Raw genomic sequence first — 19,905 nt, 5'->3', positions numbered from 1 at the left:
TTTCAGAGGACACAACATCTTTGTTCATATGTGGTGCTGAGGATCAAACCTGGGCCGTACGCATGCCAGGCGAGCGCGCTACCGCTTGAGCCACATCCCCAGCCCCTTTCTTATTTTTTTAATGTATGCATTTACAGCTATACATTTCCCCTTAGCACTGCTCTCACTGTATCCCACAAGTTTTAATATGTTGTGTTTTCAGTTTCATCCATCTCTAAGTATTTAATAATTTCTCTTGTGAGTTCTTATTTGATCCATTGGCTCTTTAACAGTGTTTTGTTTAATTTCAGTTTACTTCTGTTATCGATTTCAAACTTCATCCTGTTGGGGTTAAAGAAAACACTCTGTATGGTACATATCACTTTTAATTTATGGAGACTTAACCTATGACCTAATGTGGTCTATTCTGGAAAATGTCTTGTGTGCACTTGAGAAGAATGTGTATGCTGCTGTTGTTGAATAGAGTGTTTCGTATATATCTGTTAGATCTGGTATGCTTATTGTGTTGTTTAAATTCTCCGTTTCTGTCCAGTTGCTGACAGAAATTTTGTTGAGAGAATTGAGGTCTCTATAATTGTCGAAATTTTATTTCTCCTTCAATTTTGTTGAGTTTCGCTTCATATATTTTGATGGTCTATAATTAGGTACATAATTGTAATATCTTCTTGCTGTATTCAGCATTTTATTAATATATAACATCCTGTTTTATACAATATTAGTGTGTCACTCTTATTCTTTTTGATTGCTATTTTGCAATATTATATCTTCTACCATCCTCTCTGTTTTAGTCAGCTTTTTTGCTGCTATGACTAACAGATCTGACTAGAACAATTTTAGGAGGAAAAGTTTATTTAGAGGCTCATGGTTTTAGCGGTCTTAGTTCATAGAAGGTTGGCTCCATTCCTCAGGGCTCGAGGTGAGACTGATATCATGGTGAAAGATTGGGGCAGAGGGAAGCAATTCACATGAGATCAGGAAGCAGAGAGAGACTCCACTATCCATATACAAAATATATACCCCATTGTCACACCCCCAATGAACCCGTTTCTCCAGTCACAGCCCGCCTGATTCCAGTTACCACTAGTTAACCCATCAGGGATTAATTCACTGATTAGTTTAATGCTGTAACCTAATCATTTCTCCTCCAAACCTTCTTGCATTGTCTCACACGTAAGAGGGACACCTTACATCCAAATCATAACACTTTCATTTTCAATTTACTTGTGTCTTTGCATCTAGAGTGAGTCTCTTATAAACAGCTTATAGTTAAATCATGCTTTGTCCATTGTGCCAAACTCTGTTTTTTGATTGGAGGGTTTAATCCATTTACATTTATCTCTTCCTATAGGTTTGAGTTACTGTGTAGAGTCCTTTCAGTTCACCCTGCAGGACTCCCTGGAACATTTATTTCAAGGCAGATCTTATGTTAACAACTCCCTTAGCTCTTGTTTATATGAAAATGTCTTAATTTCTCCATCATTTTTTAATCCAGATATGGGATTCTTAGTTGACAGAGGTTTCCATGCCCACCCCACCCACTTTTCTTGCACGTTGTCTATATGGGCCCACTCTCTTCTGGCCTCCAAAGTATCTGATGTAAAAAATTGCTGATGGTGTTATGGAGGATCCCTTATATGTGATGAGTTGCGTTTCTCATGCTGCTTTCAAGATTTTTTGTTTTTTGAAGTTTTGAATATGTCTTGGTATGATTCTTGTTGAGTTTATCTTGCTTTTGGAGTTCACTGTATTTCTTGAACATTTATAATGTTGACTTTCATTAAATTTGGGAAGTTTTCAGCCATTGTTTTTAAGAAACATTTTCCTTGCCCTTTTCTCTTTTTCTGGTGTTCCCATAGCGCATATGTTGTTTGGCTTGATGGTAACCCAAGATCCCTTAAGCTCTGTTCTGATTTCTTCAATCTTTTTACTTTCTCGCCCTCTGACTTCATAATTTCCATTGTCTTATCTTCAGGTTCATTGACTTTGTCTTCTGCCTGTTCAACTGTGTCCTTGAGTCCCCCTAGTAACTTCTTTTGTTTTAATTATATTTTTTACTTCCAGAATTTATTTTTGGTATCTTTTTAGGAATTCTCTCTTTATTGTTATTTCCATTTTTTCCATACATCGTTTTCTTGACTTTCTCCACATCTTCCTTAGTTCTTTGATCATCTTTAAGACAGTTGTTTAAGTCTTTGTTGCCAGATCTCCCTAGAAGATCTGTCATCAGATTTTTTTTTTGTCTTTAATAATGCTAAGAATTGAACTCAGGGGGGCTCTACCACTGAGCTATATCCCCAGCCATTTTTTATTTCAAGACAGGGTCTCACTAAGTTGTGGAAGCTGGTCTCAAACTTGTAGTCCTCCAGCTCAGCCTCCTGAGTTGCTGGAATTACAGGTGTACTCCACTATGGCCAGATTTCATCAGGTCTTTTTTAAGGACAGTTTCTATAGATTTTTTTCCTCCCATGAATGGCCCTGCTTTCTTATTTTCTTGCATCTTGTGATCTTGTTAAAAACTGGACATTTGAATCTAATAATGTGATAACCCTGGAAATTAGATGTTCCCCCTTCCCCAGGGTTTGATGATTTTTGTTATTTTTCTTTTAATTGTTTTGACTGTGCAAACAATCATTCTGAAATGTAAACGTAGGTCTTCTCAGGCCTTTTCTGAGCTTGGGCTATTCCCTGGGCATATGCAGTCACTTTCCAATTTTCCTGTATATGCAGTTGTTTGGAATGTGCTAGTTTCAAATATCGAATTCCACAGAAGGGAAAAAAGAAAAAAATTAAGGAGGGTGAACATGGTTCTGTAAGTCCCCTGTAAGTGTGTCCCTTCAACTAGAGGACCAAAGGATTGCAGCCAGGGTGGGGTGGGATATGCAACAAAAGTGGCCACCTGCCTTTTTGTGTACCTCTTTGATCAGAAACAACATTCAGCTGTCAGAACAGAAGATCAGCACCTAAATCTCTAATATTTGGAGAATAGTATCCTTATCGCCCACCCTGCCTCCCATAAGCCAAGTGCAGATTGATTCAAGGACATGTGCACAGCTGTCTACCACATGGCAAGGGGTGGGGAGGATGTGTAATTGCTACTGTGTTAAAAGTTGAAATTGATGAAATTATAACTGCACTTTACTGTCCAAGACTTCTCCTCTAAGTTGCAAGCCTTCATAGACTTCAGAGTCCCAAAATAGTTACCTCACTCAGATTCTGCCAGTGTGGTTGTTATTTAGATGGGAAGGGAAATTTCCTGGTGATTATTGCTCTGCCATTTTCCCAGAATTCTGACAGATTATTAGTTTCTCCTGATCTGTGAAAATGAAACAATGAACTGGATTTGGGTTTTCACTAAGAAAAAAATTATTCAATCTGTATGTGATTTGTTTGGTAAAACTTTTACTAACATGCGTTTTTTTCTAAAGTATAATGATTAGTATCTTTCAGAAAAGACAATTTTTGTTATGATTTCTTATTTTCAGATAATATATGGTAATGCTTAAAGGGGGGAAAAGCACTCCTTTAATTTTGAAGTCAAAGCTTAATAGGATTGGATCACTTTGACAGTGTGCAAAGTTGAATCTGACCCTAGCCCCACATGTCTAGAACCGTTGATCTCTTATCTGTTGAGCTTGGAGAGAGTTGATAATAAGAAAAGACAGAATGTTAGTGTACTGTTGAAAATCAGGGAAGAAATTCTGCCCTTGGAAAATTAATTTCTTTAAAGTGGCAGCAATGCATAAGGAAAAAGGCTCTAAATTAGGACTCACAAGTCTTGTGTCAGCATGTGATGTGAAGCAGAAAATTATGACATCATTTTGATACATCAGAAAACAGATTAGCAGATCTAAGCAAATGGAATGTTTGCTCTTGATTAGTTACTGAAAGTTTATAACCACTGTGTTCTTGCTCGGTTAAAGGCCAGTTTCTTCAAATGGCATATACTAGCTTCTGTAATACCGTCTAACCTTGCTTTCTACTCTTTCTTCTCAACCCTGCTCCAGCTGCCGTGGCCTCTGTTAATCCTTGAACAAAACAGGCCTGTATACTCCTACCACAGTATACCTGGCTGCTTCCTCTGCTGTGCCACCAATCTACACTGCTCACCAGCTTCAATTCTATGCTGAAGTTTCATTTTCCCAGTGGGATTTCCCCAACCTGTGTATTTAAAAGTAACAGAGGCCTCCCCAGTTCCCATTGTAGTTTTTGTGTCCATACCATTTTAGTGTTTCTAATATTCAATATATATATTTCATTTTCTTTCCCCTCCTGCCAAAAAAAAAAAACGAATGTAATTTTAATTTTTAAGAGAGCAGGGATTTGTCTGTTATGTCTTGTTTTTAATACACTACTCTGTCCCTGTTGTTTAGAATTGTCTTGGCTCATATGCAGTCTCATGGCTGCAGCTTTCCCAGGCTGGAAATGTATGCTGGTGGCCCTACAGTTCTGGAGTCTCAGGAGACACATTTAAACCATGGCAGATCCTCATAATCCAAATAAAGCCTTCTATTAACACAACAAGTCCTTCTGGAATAAAATATATGGGAGAAAGTTGGAATCTTATTTCTCATTAAATTATTGACATTTGAATATAGTTGACATGTTAATTTAGCTTTAGGAGATAGCTCTTCCCCCCGCCCTTATCAGTCTTAAAATGTTTCAGTAATTTCTTCTTTCCTGGGGCCTTACCTGGAAATAAAATCCCTGGAATTACATGTTGTTTGGAGCTATGCTGGGGGAAACAGATGCACATCAATGGGAGCTGGTTCTCTAGACTTAGAGAAAAGCACTGATTGCCTTTCACTCCTGCCCACGTCCCCCACAAGTGGTGGGAATGGGCTGGCTGAGGAATAAAAGCTAAGAAAGTTTGAGTGGTAAAAAAAAAAAAAAAAAAAAACAACACAGGACACAGAAAGTAATTTTAAAAGTGGTGGGAAGAGGGGCTGGGGTTGCGTCTTGGGTAGAGCACTTGCCTAGCATGTGAGGGAGGCACTGGGTTCAATTCTTAGCATCACGTACAAATAAAAATAAATAAATAAATGTCCATCAACAACTAAAAAAAAAAGTAGGGGCTGGACTGGACTAGCTGATCTTAGGGATCGAGCTTACACACTAAAAAAAACGCAAAATGGAGCCCACGCTTGCTTTATTTGTATGGGGGACATCAAAGGTTTTCTATGGAATGTTCTTTGCCAAATAGATAGGAGGTGGGCTGTCCAGTTCCCAGTGGGTTATGCCCAAGTCTGAGCTACGAAAGGGGTTTTAGAGCTAATAGAGCAGAGATAGAAGTCATGTGCCTGGGCAATCTCAAGTTTTGGGGGGGAGCCTTGGATAGTTCCCAAGGAAAAAACCTAAATATCCATAGCTCAATACAAAGAGAAGACCCTCAAGTAATACACTAATGTGACCTGGCCTGGGCATGAGTCAGTCACACATGTTCCTTTTTCTGGTCTGTGTGAATAGGAGGGTCTATTTGTAACATGAGGATCTCCTGTGGTTTGAATGTTTCTCTGAGACCACAGAGCTATAGGGCCACCAGCAAGTAAGTCCAGCCTGGGAAAGCTGGGGGCATGGGATTCCAGCCCATGAGAGTTTCTGGGTGAACGAGCCCAGCAAAACTCCACCAGGGAAGGAGGTAGTGCCTGAGACCTCAGGGGCCCAGACCTTACTCTTTTTCCAGTTTGTCCATCACGTGGGACATGAGGGCCAAAGAGATTATTCTAGGTCTCAAGATTTCATATTGTTTTCCCTCTTGGGTTTTGGACTATTGGGAAGCAGTTATCCCTTTCTTCTTATTTCTCCCTTTTGTAGTGGGATGTCCATCCTAAGTATTTCAGAAGTAGATAATTTGTTTAATTTTGTAATCTCACAGCTGGAAGGAAATTTGCTTTCCAGATGAATCATGCTTTGAGACTCACCCATATCTGATCTCAATGAGATTCTGAACTTTGAGCTTTTAAGTTAGAAGCTGAAATGAGTTAAGATTTGGGGGCTATTGGAACATAATGGCTATGTTTTGCACGGAAGGAGGAGGATATTGATTTAGGGTGCTGTGGCAAAATGCTATGGATTGAATGCAACCTCCAAAGTCTCCATTGCTTTGGTGTTTAGAGGCAGAATATTTGAGAGGTATTTTGGTCACGAAGCTCTGTCTCTCTTCCCCTCTTTTGGGTGCATGCTCTTTTCCCTTTTGCTGTCTGCCATGGGATGACATAATGAAGAAGATCTTCTTCAGATAGATACCTGGGGGCCCCTTCAGCTTGGACTTTCCAGCTTCCAGAACTTTAAGAAATAAACATCTTTTCTTTATAAAATTTCCCAGTCTTCCTATTTTGTTATAGCAGCACAAAACAAAGACAAAATCTTTTTAAAATTGTTATTGGGCTTTGCTATTTCTAAATGGACAATCAGTAGTTTACTTTGTGTTACTCTCCTTTTTAATCACATGGCCATTTTTGATGTCACATAAATTAAATTGTTGTCTTTCAGTCAGCTGTTAGTTAATGTCCATATTAGTCTTTTTTTCCATTATTATAATAAAATACTTCAAGCTGGATACATTATAAAGAGAGTTATCGTCTCACAGTTCTGAGGCTGAAAGTCCAAACAACATGGATGACATTGATACTGGTGAGGACCCCAGTGGATGTCATCACAGTGGCAGATACATATGCGAGAGGGAGATATGGCATGAGGAGGAAGGAAGTGAAATAGAGGGTAGGGCCAGACTTGCTCCTTTGTTAACAGCTCACTCTCACAGGAACTGAGGTTCCGTGAGAACTACTTAACCCCTTCCTAGGATGATACCCCTAATGACCTCTCCTTTAGACTCCACCTTGTAAAGGTCCCACCACTTCTTAACATTGCCACACTGGGGATCCAGCTTCCAACACCAGAACACTTGGGAATGGGGGGGGGGCGTCACATCCCCACCATATCTCAGCCATAGCAACCTCCCAAACTCTGGATTTTGTTTTTCAATTCTCTTTAGCAAAGTAAGCATGTAGCACCTCCCATGGATAATAGCTCTAAATTCTCAGTCGGGAAGGTACACGTGTGTAAGTCACAGGCCTTCTTTATCCCAGGGTCTCATGAGAAGGCAAGTCTAACATGTGAGCACATGGTAGCATGTGAAATTGGTAAATCATTAACCCAGGTGCTCAAGAGGAGTCCTCCCTCCAACAGTTACCAGGCAGGATTGTTTCCTCTGCCTATGGAGCCTTAAAAATCTAAGGGAACTGTCAGTAATGGTGCCTAATATTTAATGATGAGATGGAAACCTCCTAAGGGACATTGCTCGTTGTTGAGCTCAGTGTTGCCCAGGAGGCTTCATGACTGAGGTAGCAGTCTCAGAGAGGGGGAGGCTCTGTGGAAGTGGATGGATTTCAGGATAAGCTAGATTTTGACAAGAAAAATTGAAGAATGAACAAAGATGGAGAATGTGAATGTGAGGCCACACTCTAGGAACATACAGTTTGTTTGGCCAAAGCACAGGAAAGAGTTGTGGTGTAAAGAGAAACTAAAGTTGAAATGGAAGACCTGCATGTGAGCAGGGAGGGCAGAGACGCTTAACAAAGCATCATTTGTTGTCAATGCTGCTGTCCCATCCTCTGTCACTCTGCGTCAGGCACATCTGTGTGAGTCAGGCAATTATGATGACCTAGAAACTTTTTGTTTCTGGCCACTTTAAGTGAGCCTGCCAAAATTTATTTTGAGAAATAGCATTTTAAGAATTATGTAAGAAATTCTAGCTTACTGTAAAAGATATTAGGAAATGGAGGGAAAGTTATAAAGAAAATTAAAAATCATTCGTGATGCTGCCACCCTAAGCACTGTTCACTTTGACCTTTTTTTCCTAACTTATTTCTATTCATATTCTTCCTCTCTTGTTTTCCTTCTAGGAACATTTTTGTTTTGGGGCACTTAATGCATTTTGACTATTTCCCTATAATAAAAGAATCTCTTTAAAAACAGTATCATATCAGGAATACATTGCAACTCCCTTGGCTATTTTCCCAATATTGAGCAGGTAGATTGCTTCTGCATTTTTGCTATATTAAATAAGACCCCAGTTCATGGACAGTGGCCCCACTTACATTACACACTCTTCCAAGCACTCCATGGACAAAGCCATTTAATCCTCATACTAATATGAGCAGGTCAGTGTATGTTCACATCCCTGTTTTCCAGATGAGGATTAAGCAATCTGGACAAGCAACTTAATAGGAAGCAGCAGGGCTTTTCCCCAAGCTCCATCTGCTTTGGGAAAATTGGGTCCAAGAATACAAATGTCAAGGCTATAGATAACATTAGGAAATAGTTTCAGAAAAAAAAAAGTGGCTCCTCTTGCATTCCCACAAAGATTCTGATGTTCAGATGGGAAAAGAGTTTATGACTTTCAGTCAGCAAGCAGTTACTGGTGGCTGTTTTCTCAAGGCTTTTGTGTCAGAGCAACTGGTGGGTGAAGAGGTGCCATCACCACATTCCTTCCCCAGCACCTTTATACAGAGACCAAAGTTGCTGAGAAAATGTAATTCTGGAATCTACACCTATGTTGCTTCATAGTTAGTAAAATTGAATTGTTCAGCTTTGTTGCTGTGGACTCTGCTTCCCCCTGCCCCTGCCTCTGGAGTCAGTGGGTTTTTATTAGGTTATTAGGTTTATTAAGTTAAGCACTGTATACCCCTTCTTGTATACCCTGTATACCCCTTCTTGTATACCCCTTCTTACATAGCTGATTCTGTAGCAAATGTAGTGAGGATCATAGCATCAGTTTCTGATTCTTTGGCAAAAGTTTTGTATGTCCTTGGGTAAAACTAACACTGAAAGCTTCTTCTATTCTGTATTCTCTGATTGTTTGATTCATAATTTCCTTACTGCTACTTCTTTATAAAACACTGAATAATTAGAAAGGATGCCTCTAAGATACCAGGATCTGTTTCTTTTTATAAGGAATGATTGCTCTGAAAATCCTGTCTCATACCATGTGGTCAAACCCAGACTACAGTATGCTGTGCTCAGATCCAGAAATTTCTACATGTCGATACCTAGCCATTCTGCAGGGCACAGAGGCATAGAACAGTACTTCTGTCACAAGTTCAAAGATATGAATAGCCCCTGTGAGGGAAGGTATCCTGTGCTTCCATAAGGCTTAGCAAACCCTAACTGAGAGCTGGTGAAGAACTGTGAAGACAAGAAATGTGAAGACATGAAATATTCTGGGTACATTTTGAAAGCTCAGGAAGGGGGTGGGGAGGGATGCCGAGGTCATATTGTATAAATGGCAAGTCCCCTAAGGTGGCAGTCCAAAGTTCATAGGAAAACAAAGGGCTAGGGGACAGTGGGGAGAAGCACCTGAGACAGGCCCCATTTTCCTTATTACTCGTCCAAGGTTGGAAAGTGGGTATTGATACCAAAAAAAGAAAAAAAAAAGGCTTTGGAATTCAAGATGGAGATTTCATAATCATTCCCCCCACCCTTGGGAATGTTCTGCTTTGACATAATAACAAATCTGTTTATGTTTGCATAGGATTAGCTACGGACCCTACTTCTGGAGCAAAACTCAGACAAGGATTTAGTAAATCTTCTAAGAAAGATTAACTCCTAGAGACCAGGTAAGGAAAAAAACTCACCCTAATCCAGGTGTGGCTGATAACATAATGTGCAGAATATAGTTGGTCAATGTTTAAGAGAATGGATCCATGATGGGCAAGTCCCAATCTGGGTTAGCTCTATGCATGCTCTTGAAACTATTGGTCAGTATGAACACTCTGTGTTTCAATCTTGAGTTAGAGGGAAGGGGGAATGATCCTCACTTTTGACCTGGAAAGCTACTGCCTTGTTCTTTTTCCAAACATTCCACAGTAAAAGGTAGTTCCTGAGATTGCGGATTGTGTGTAAAGCATTTATAAATCTACAGATGCCTGTTGCTTAACATTCTCATTGTGCAAAGAGTGATGTTCTAAAACTAATGACGCTTCTTTCTGCCTTCAGACTGGCTCCCCGAAACTCAGCATCCTGGATAGTCATGTACCCAGGAATGCCACCTAACGGGAAGGACAGTCAATGCCCATCTTCTAGAAGCATCTCTTAGGATAAGTAACACTAGCTTCAACTTTCCTCTTTATTTACTCCCTTCACAATTTTCAAAACAAAATCATTAAACACATCAACCTGTATGATACTGTTTAAGATTCACTTGAAGTTTTTTTTTTATCAAATATTTCTTAGGCATTTAATAGTGTTGCTTTGGAAGTTGAAACTTTTTGTGACGTAGTCTTTGGAATACTAGTGTTATTTATTTACTAGGAATACTGCGTTTTAACCAGCATCTTTTCTACATAAAATCTGTCCTCACCCAGCTTTAATATTTGCACCTAATATTACCATTAGTAATGATTTCTACTTTAAATGTTCCTTCCTATATAATGTAGAATTGTTCATAAGATCTCACACAGACCATATTTAGGGGGAAACTCACAGGAGGAAAGTTCGTAGAAAACTTTCCACCCTGTGGAAGAACACCAAAGGCCCCATCCCATTTACTGGGGCCAAATCAGAGCCAGTTCCCTTCTTTGCTGTGGCTTTACACAGCTGCTGGGAGAAGGTGAGCCAGTTCTTCCTCCTCTTTGCTGTCTTAGGCATCAGTCTTTTTTTTTTTCTTTTTTTGAAGAGCCATTTATATTTAGTCTCATACTTTTTAGCTCAACAACTTTGTTTTTCTTCATTGGGAACTTTAATAGGGAAGATTCAGTGAAGTTTCTTTCCTAAATTTCAGCAAGAGATTCCCAAGTTGCCCCCATAATAGTATAGCAAAAACATCGGAAGCTCTCATGACTTGAATTTTGGGGACCAAATACCATTGATTTATGTTGAGGAACATGAGGTGTGCATTCCAGAACTGACCAAAGACTATAGTAAGCCATGTAAAAGTATTTGTGGATGTTTCTATAAACAGATTTTGGGAGGTCTTAAGATGAGGTGAGATAAAACTCCCATAATCCTTTGTTCTGGAGGGATGCTTCCTGCCAAGAGGAAGGATGGAATGTGGGAACTGACTTGGACGTCTAGAGCATGGGCACTGGATTCCTTCCAGTGAGGACCCTATATCTCATTTTGCCTTGTTTCCTTCCCTCTGGCTCCACTATAGTTTAAGGACCTTAGTTTGGGGCTTAGTGGTGAAGCTCAGTGGTAGAATGCTTTCCTAGCTCATGTGAAGCTATTGGTTCTGTCCCTGGTGCTGGAAAAACAAGAAAACCCATCTGGATCCCATAGTTTAAGTTCCTCTATATTAATTCTACATGCTTCAGCCTAGCTTTTGCCCTTTGTCATGGCCAGAGTTTCTCTCACTTATTGTAATCCTGGGATGTGCATATACAACACTCCCCTTTCTCTGCCCTCCCAAACTAGTCTGTCAGATTTAAGAGGCATAATACTTTCTAAAGAAATCCTTGTAAGGAATAAGTAAATTTCTAATTTGTAATAGAAATTAATGGTAAATGCTGTTATAAAATGGATAATAGTAGCCAGAGTGAATTAAACTCTAGTAGGTAGTATTCTGACCTATACATCAGAAATAACTGATTTTATTCAAAAGGTCAAGTTTCTAACAGATGCAGACCAAGAACGATAGTTTATATTCTGTGGGGGAAGTAATGACCAGGAGGGGGCACTAGGGAGTTAGAACATTGTCTATTTTGATCAGAGTGTTTAATGTTGACGCAGGTGTAGCTACGTGAAAAATAATCAAGCCGTATTGCAAGATATGTAAAGTTTATTATATGTAAGATACATGTTTATGGAAAAGAAAACCTCTAAACAAAATACAAAGGTTTCTAAAAGGTTACAGTTTACATGTCAAAAACTCATAAGATACCATATTCAAGAGAAAGAGATTTCAGAGACAGAGATTACAGGTACAGTTACATTGTAAAATGTAATCCTCAAGAGAAAGATTTCAGAGACAGAGATTACAGGTACAATTACATTGTAAAATGTAATCCTCTTTGAGTAAATGCTAATAATGGCTTAAACTGATGAATTACAAATGCACTTATCTATTGGTGATTAAAAACAATACTTAGGAACTTAAGCAGCTTGAATAGTAGTTTAAGCTAGGCAAAGAAAACTCGTTTAATATATAAATTCCAGTAATATTTTTAAATTCCTGTTAAAAATATAATCGATATTATAGTCAGCACAATGTCTTTGTCTGACGCCTGGATTATTTTACCACTTAACCTGGTTACACAGTGATTTTTTTTTTCAGGCAGATGTAACTGACAACCAGTTTTGTCTTTAAGATAAATGAAGTGATAACTCACATTGCAGCATCATATGGAAAATATTCAAACTACATTTAAAATGCTTAAAAATGGAGGAACCTATTGTTCTACAAGGATTTTATTTCTCTAAAACTACAGGTTGGCTATGGTAATAGTAACTAAACTACGTTCAACCCTAAAGGTAGAAAAATCCCTGAACAGAGAGATACACAGCTTAGTTGTAATATAGCATACATATAAAGGTTATATTCTTATTAAAAAAGAAAAAGAAAAAGAAAAAAAAAAGTTGTTCTCCCAACTTGGAGAAGTCCAAGCCTTTCCATACTAGGCAGTGCCACATAAAAAGTTATTTAGTTAACATGATGATCATGGCTTACAATTAAACTCAATATGACAAACACTTATATATAGCAGCTGTCATTTTCGATGTTGGTTATGACAATATTTGCAGTTTGATTAAAGAACACGCACTCGTTAAATTTGGTACAAAGCATGAATACTCAGGACAGATTGGCACAATACATGCAATTCGAGAATTCTCTTAAGACAAGTCATCACTGAATACGCCATACTCCCATTCCTGTTTTCTACATCTTTCCTTGTATCATAACTGATGTTTAAAATGCTTCTTAGAACATCTTCCACAATCAGAAAAATTTGCTTTTAAAGACGATTTATCTGAAGGCATGATGGAAATGAGGCAGGATGGCAGTGGTGGTGCCATTTGTAAAGACAGGGGGAATCGGGGGTAGGGGGAGCTGGCCCAAATTCACGGTGCCCACAGCCACTGGGGCTTCTGGTGGCTGCCCCTCCTCCAGCTGCTCCTCCTGCAGCTCTTCCTCCTGCATCTCCCCCTCCTGCATCTCTCCCTCCTGCATCTCCCCCTCCTGCATCTGCATCTCCTGCAGCTGCGCCTCCTGCAGCTGTATCTCATGCAGCTGCACCTCCTGCAGCTGCCCCTGCTGGAGCTGCACTTCCTGCAGCTGCTGTTCCTGCAGCTGCGGCAGCTGTATCTGCTGCTGCGCCTGTGGCAGCTGTATCTGAGGCTGCCCCTGTGGCAGCTGTATCTGAGGCTGCCCCTGTGGCAGCTGTATCTGAGGCTGCGCCTGTGGCAGCTGTATCTGAGGCTGCCCCTGTGGCAGCTGTATCTGCGGCTGCCCCTGTGGCAGCTGTATCTGAGGCTGCGCCTGTGGCAGCTGTATCTGCGGCTGCGCCTGTGGCAGCTGTATCTGAGGCTGCGCCTGTGGCAGCTGTATCTGAGGCTGCGCCTGTGGCAGCTGTATCTGCGGCTGCGCCTGTGGCAGCTGTATCTGCGGCTGCGCCTGTGGCAGCTGTATCTGCGGCTGCACCAGTGGCAGGTGTATCTGCGGCTGCCCCTGAAACAGCTGTATCTGCGGCTGCCCCTGAAACAGCTGTATCTGGGGCTGCCCCTGAAACAGCTGTATCTGGGGCTGCCCCTGAAGCAGATGTATCTGCTGCTGTGGTGGCTGTGGTGGTGGTGGGGGCGGTGGGGGCGGTGGAGGTGGTGGGGGTGGTGGTGGCGGCGGCAGCGGTGGTGGCTGCTGCTGCTCCAGATAGGCAAATGTATGGGGCAGAGGTTCCATAGGCCCCAGAGTGATAGTGCTATCTCCAAAGACATTTGGGGGAGCAGGAGGGACAAACTGCCAGAAACTCAACAGGGAGGATATGTCGAGAGCGGCAGGGATTGTTAGATTCACAGCATCTGCCACCAGCTCCCCAGGAAGGAGCTCTCCATTAGCCAGCTCAAAACCAAGGTTGAACCTGTGAGGTGGCTGAGGTTCTTGCATAGGCAAGTCCTCAAAGAAAGTGATGTTGTAAAACCCTTTAGCATCTGCTTTGAAAGGCAGGCTAGGAAGTATAGGGTATGAGGTAGCACTGGTGGTGAACTTAGGAATCTGAAAGACTTCAGGAGGAGAGCTTGGTGCTACCATGGGGTGCAGAGAGACAATGGGCTCTGGCAGTGGTGGTGGCATAGGCTGGATGGCCTGTTCTGGAGGCCCAAGGGTGAGGCTGTGAACCTCAGGTGGCAAGCTACCTACAAGCCCATCCTGGGCAGGAACTCCTATCGGGAAAGGAGACATGGGAGCAGCCTTCACTTGGAATGAAGGCTCCATAGTGGGGAAGTTGCTCAGAAGGTCTCCCCCGGCCTGCATACTCTCTCTCATGAGCTCCTGCGAGTGTGTCTTCTTGGTATGACGGGTGAGGTGATCCTTGCGCCCAAATCTCTGGGCGCAGAACTGGCACAGGAAGTCCTTGCATCCTGTGTGGACCACCAGGTGGCGTCGCACATCCTTCCGGGTGTAGAAGCATCTCTCACAATGGTCGCACTGGTGCTTCTTCTCCTTGGGTACAGGCGGGGGCTTTTCTTCTGCATGGGCTTTGAGGTGGTCAAGCAGCGCCTCGGTGCTCCCCAGCTCCAGAGCGCAGACCCCACAGGTGAGGTCCCCGCTGCTGGCTGAATGCAGGGCCATGTGCCTCTTGTAGCCCAGCATGGTGTGGTACTTCTTCCCACACTCTTCGCACACATAGGCCATCTTGTTGGGGTCGTGGGTCTGGAGGTGGTTCTTCAGGTGGTCTTTCCGGTTGAACGTCTTCTCACAATGCGTGCACTGGTGAGATTTCTGCGACGAGTGAGTGGCCATATGCCTAGGAGCAGAAGGGAACATTACACAAGAATTACTTTATAAGAAAGATCTAGAAACAATATTGTATCAAAATGGTAATAGATTTAATCTAGGTTTTGGCATTTTTATTTAATTTTTCCTGTATTTTCCAAATACATAAAATTTTATTGTAAAAAAAAATCACAAACTATTAAAGATATAATGCAACTATTAAAGATAAAAAATATTCCTGATAGATGCATTATATCTTTAATAGTCTATCAGGAATATTTTTTAGGAACATATTTTCTTAATGTATTTGTTTAGAAATCTGTATGCAAGTATTTAAAAATATGTGATCATGAAAAATATTTTTTCAGGAGGGGGTTCAAGGGACACTTGACATTTTTTGTAAACTGAAATTTTCAAAAGTGACCCACTTTCCTAGTTTTAGATCATTGTTCCTAATACAATTCCTGCATGGTCTGTATCAACTGAGAGAAAAAAAAAAGGAACCTTTGAAATGTCTATCGTTAGCCTCAGAGAAAGTGTTAAGCTGAAGCCAGTTTTTAAGATCTCTGCCATCCTTGAATTTTAAAAAGATTCTTTTTAATAACTAAAAATCTAAGGTCTATGTGTTTGTATTTCTTATAAAATACAATCTTTCATTACAACTTGTAGGTCGCAGGTAGCACACAGGTTACTTTGTGTCCTTTATGACAGTTATCTTCTTTAGTGCACTGGTGAGTGCAATAAAAGTGAGTGCACTTCTCTTTAGAGGCTTAATTTGTTTTACTAACAACTTAAATGCAAATTGAATACTTTGAACTAGTGACTCTGGATACAGAAGAACTTCTAACAATGCATTCTACCAAGAAAAGATCTCTTGAAGACAGAATAAGTTAAAAGTGTACTTAATTATATCTTCTACCCAACAACCAACCCTGTCTTGCCCAGTCCTAGAGTTGGAACAGGAAAGTGTTCTACAACAGCAGTGCTTTGGCAGACAGTGATAGTGGTCCCACTACGAGGCAAACTGGAAGCCAGTTCAAAAATGATAAGGCTGGTCTGAATCAAAGCAAAACCTTCCTCTCTCACTTAAAAAAAAAAAAAAATTAGCCTGCTATGTGCAGCAAGAAAAGCTGGTTCCCTCTCTTTCCTCCAGGACACACAGCTTAGCATGCCTAATATGGCAGATACTGTAAGATGGGAACAACACTCAGAGACAAGAACCAATACAGTAGGCATCTGAGAGATCTGAAATATGCCAGTGTCTCCATGTTCTAGATGTATAAATTCACAGGCTGAAGAAAGGCTTTTAGAGCATGTCAGGGAGCAAACAGCCATGCTCTTCTACAAGATATATCACAGGAATTGATAATGAAGGGGGAGCTGGCTTATGAACAGGACCCCAGAGGTCTGGCTAGGTCTTCCAGTGTTGCCCTTCTCCCATTTCTTTGTGGAAACATTTTAATTTGGTTTGATTTCACCTATCACTCATGAGCAGATCAATACCAAGTTGATAAGGCTGGACCTGGCATTTCCTGCCTACTCTTGTAGGAATGGAGCGCAGGTTGGCATTAGTACTTAAGCAATATTACCACCTTTCATCAGTTCCCATCCCTTAGAGATTGATGACCATCCTTTGCCTGGTGTCCAGTTCTTCCCTTTACTTCCTCATGCAACAGTCCCAATCTAGAACATTAACCAATGCCAATGACTTCCACAACTTGGTACCCACATTCAACTTCTCTCCTTACCCCAAAACCTCTGAAATGACCAGTTTTAGGGTATCCTATAGTCAGCACCAAATGCTACCATCTTGGGTGTCAACTGGATCATGCCAATGCTCTTATAAGTCTTCATGGGTGATTGAGATTGCCCTGCCATCTTTTCTTGCTCTTTGCCAACCTCCACCAAACTGATTCCATTGTTTGCTATTGGGACCTATGTTCTCCTTTCTGGTTTAACAAGTCAGTTTGTTTGTTTGTGTTTTTTCCCTTCAATCTTATAAAATGAAACTTCTGTTGCAACTGTTGGGAAATAGGATGGAATGCTGCCCTATTATCTCTTTTTAAAGACAGACCTAAAGAAAGAATCATGCCATCTCACCACTTGGGTTTTTTTATGAGAGCGCTTGTAGGCCAGAGGCAGGAAATGTTGAGGCTGGGGGCAGTGGTTTTTGCATAAAGTATACAGCTTCTTTCTGCCAACTTTATGCCCTTAACTGAACATTTCCCTTGAACTACTGCCTCCCAAATATTGCTTAATATTTATTTGAGTGTGGTTGACCACAGTAATCCCAACTAATTTTACTCATTCCAATAATCTGTAAGTTCCACTTTGTTTCCCAGGCATTTATCTCAGTCTTTACCCAAAGTTAGGGTACCTTGTGGGCCAGGCTGCAGCCCAGGCTGCCTTCAGTGTTTGGAATGGAGATGTTTGCTGTGCACACTAACAAGCTCCATGCAAACCAGGGAGCCACTGCGACAGAATCAGTGCACCCGCCATTCTGCTATTTCTTAGCACTAGTGGGTGGCCTGTGCACATCCAGATTAAATTATACCTCTGAGGTATAAAATACCTAAGCTTTTACACACTTAGGTTATATCATCTGTAACAGCGGTATCAAGGGCCATCAGCAAAATTCATATCTACCTTCCCCGAGGGCACTCTGAGATTGAAATGATAATGTAGTCTGTGCCAATTCTCTAAACTCTGCACTTAGATGTAAGCAGTCATCTAAGTGCAAAGGTGAAGCTTTAAAGATCATTTCAAGAAGATTAGAGGTGAGTGGCACATCTCTCTTAACCATGCATCAAAAGAAGCGCCACATTCATAGAGTTCTGTGCACGTGGCTCTTGGGCACTGTAGACACCATGCCAACTACAGTCATTGTCCCTCAGACCAGTGTCTGACTGTACATTTTGTCTTGTCTATGATGGAATAAAACCTGTTTTCTATTAAAAAAAAAATCCCTTGGAGGCAGAAGATATATCTTTCATTTCCCTCATAGAAGCAAGCACCTAACAAACACTCAAAATCATCCAGATTAAATGTATTTTTAAAGAAGATGAATCTGCTACAACAGTGGTTTTTTACCCTTTGGTATATCACAGAGGCCTCTGCACATCTGATTCGATGTACATGCTTGGCATCTGTAGGACCAGTTGAACTTCACATGTTTGAGTGCTTTTTCCACCCAAGGGGACAAACCACTCCAAAAGTTCGCACTCGTGGGCCTTTCTTCTTCCTGTCGCTCTTGGTTACCTGGCAAGCCCTCCCATTTTGTATACAGACTCTCGTGACAGGTTTCCAGTCAGCCTCTTCTCCACATTACTGTCAAAGTCATCTTTCTAATGCTCTAATCAATAAAAAGGAGCCCTTCCAGATAGTGGGTGAGACCTGGGGCACCTATTTCCTTCTCACTGATGTGCTTGGTCTCACCCTCTCCTCCTCCAGGGTTACCTTCGGTGCATGGCACCTGAAGACCAAGGGTTAGAGCTTTTTTTTTTTCTCTTCATGCTGTAGATCTCAGAGGAGGACTGTCCCCCCTGAGCAGCCTCCACCTGCACAGCTGTCAAAGCACCACTGCATTTAATAGTTCTGCATGCCTACCCCACCCCCTTCTCACCTTTCTGCTCTTAGGCCTGCTACCCTGTGGGTACAAGAAATGTCTGCTGAAGCAATTAACCAACATGGCAAAGCAAAAGGGATGCAGAAAAGCACAGTAATCATTGGAGAGACAGCTTTGAAGACTCCCTAAAAGGCTAAAATATAGATTCAGATCCTGTATCCTGTTACTGTGAGTGGACTGAAGGCTCCAGAGCCACTTAAAGGCCCGGGTAAAAGCACATACCTTTCTAAAGCCTCTCACCTCATCAATTTATATCTGGAAACGAAGGCTTTGCCACAGTCGGTCTGCAAACACTTGAATGGGCGCTCCCTGGTGTGGGAATAACTGTGAACAGTGAACTTCTCCAGAGTGAGGAACGTTTTGCCACATATTTGGCAGGGGAATACAGCCATGGGCTTTGCTTCTCACACCTTCCTTTTCAGATAGGCCAATCAAACGGTGTACCACTGAGGCACACAGGGAAGGAAGGTGCAGGGCAGAGGCAGCAGCAGCAGCCACTAGTTCTGTCCTCTCCTTTCCCAAGTCCCACTTCACATGCAGCCTTGAGCCCAAGCGAGAAAGTCTGAGGCACAGAAGAGATCCAGGCACAGGAAGGGGGTCTGCATCATCTGACAGCCTGTGGAGATAAGAGGAATGGATTTCTCACATCAGCCACTTGAAAACCACACTTTCCCTCCCTAACACTTCAGAGCCGACTACCCACGGCCAGCACGTTCCTTCACATGGCTCTAGTGGGCACGATTCTCCACCTGCCCTGTGCTTTGAGAGGCCCTTCTGCATAGAGACCCACTCATCTGCTCCTCCCGAGTGGCAAGGTATCACTGGCCAGCTCTCAGAGGGCTGAGAAGCACTCTGTGACATAGACTCAGCATCATCTACTTGGAAAATTCTGGTCAGTGAGGCTCAGCAGACCAGCCAAAGAAAAAGAAAAAAAACCTCCCTGCCCTCATTGGAGTGCTCTACTGGTCCACACACAAAAATCACCCCTTATTCAAACCACTGGCTTTTTCTCTTCACCTGTTTTAGTATAACGCAAGTTGTTTATGACACCTGTCCAAACTTCCAGAGGATGAGAAGAAGTCATTTGTATACATCTAAGTTAATTTGCTTGTGAGATAACTATGCACAAGGACTGAGGAAACAAGCCATGGGTTAAAGCTGACGCGGCGAGGGGAGATGGAACAGCCCCGTGCAAACAGAACTGATAGCTCGCAAGGACGTCCAGGCCACATTTACAGGCACTGTCCTCTGGAAAACTGTCCTGTCTGCCTCTTACCCTTTTGTTTATGGGGACATTTCCTTATTCCTCAGGTAGCTGGGGGTAGCCTACCTTTAGTTCAACCTATCTAAAAGCCAGGTC

At 41.7% G+C, this 19,905-nt stretch overlaps 2 protein-coding genes across 10 annotated transcripts in view; one reads left to right on the top strand and one right to left on the bottom strand.

The window, feature by feature from the left end:
• Zc2hc1b (zinc finger C2HC-type containing 1B) overlaps positions 1–9,608 on the top strand; it is a 45,854-nt gene extending 36,246 nt beyond the window's left edge. Inside the window, exon 7 of the mRNA XM_005334846.4 lies at positions 9,530–9,608. Within this exon, the coding sequence (XP_005334903.1) occupies positions 9,530–9,600 (71 nt within the window). The 3' untranslated portion in view covers positions 9,601–9,608. The remainder of the gene's footprint in view (positions 1–9,529) is intronic.
• Positions 9,609–11,755: 2,147 nt separating this feature from the next.
• The window catches only part of Plagl1 (PLAG1 like zinc finger 1), a 51,137-nt gene continuing 42,987 nt past the window's right edge, over positions 11,756–19,905 (bottom strand). For 5 of the 9 annotated variants that reach the window (XM_078018973.1, XM_078018974.1, XM_078018975.1 and 2 more), the window contains 2 exons: positions 18,786–19,161; positions 11,756–14,951 (listed from right to left, as the gene is read on the bottom strand). In XM_078018973.1, coding sequence (XP_077875099.1) covers positions 12,959–14,951; positions 18,786–18,937 — 2,145 coding nt within the window. In that variant the 5' untranslated portion in view covers positions 18,938–19,161 and the 3' untranslated portion in view covers positions 11,756–12,958. The remainder of the gene's footprint in view (positions 14,952–18,785; positions 19,162–19,905) is intronic. The other 4 variants (XM_078018978.1, XM_078018979.1, XM_078018980.1 and 1 more) reach the window with 1 other exon arrangement.

Source organism: Ictidomys tridecemlineatus, chromosome 8 (assembly GCF_052094955.1).
Source record: "Ictidomys tridecemlineatus isolate mIctTri1 chromosome 8, mIctTri1.hap1, whole genome shotgun sequence".
Lineage (NCBI taxonomy): Eukaryota > Metazoa > Chordata > Mammalia > Rodentia > Sciuridae > Ictidomys > Ictidomys tridecemlineatus.
Note: the sequence above shows the minus strand (reverse complement) of the source record. Positions and strands in the feature narration are given on the sequence as shown.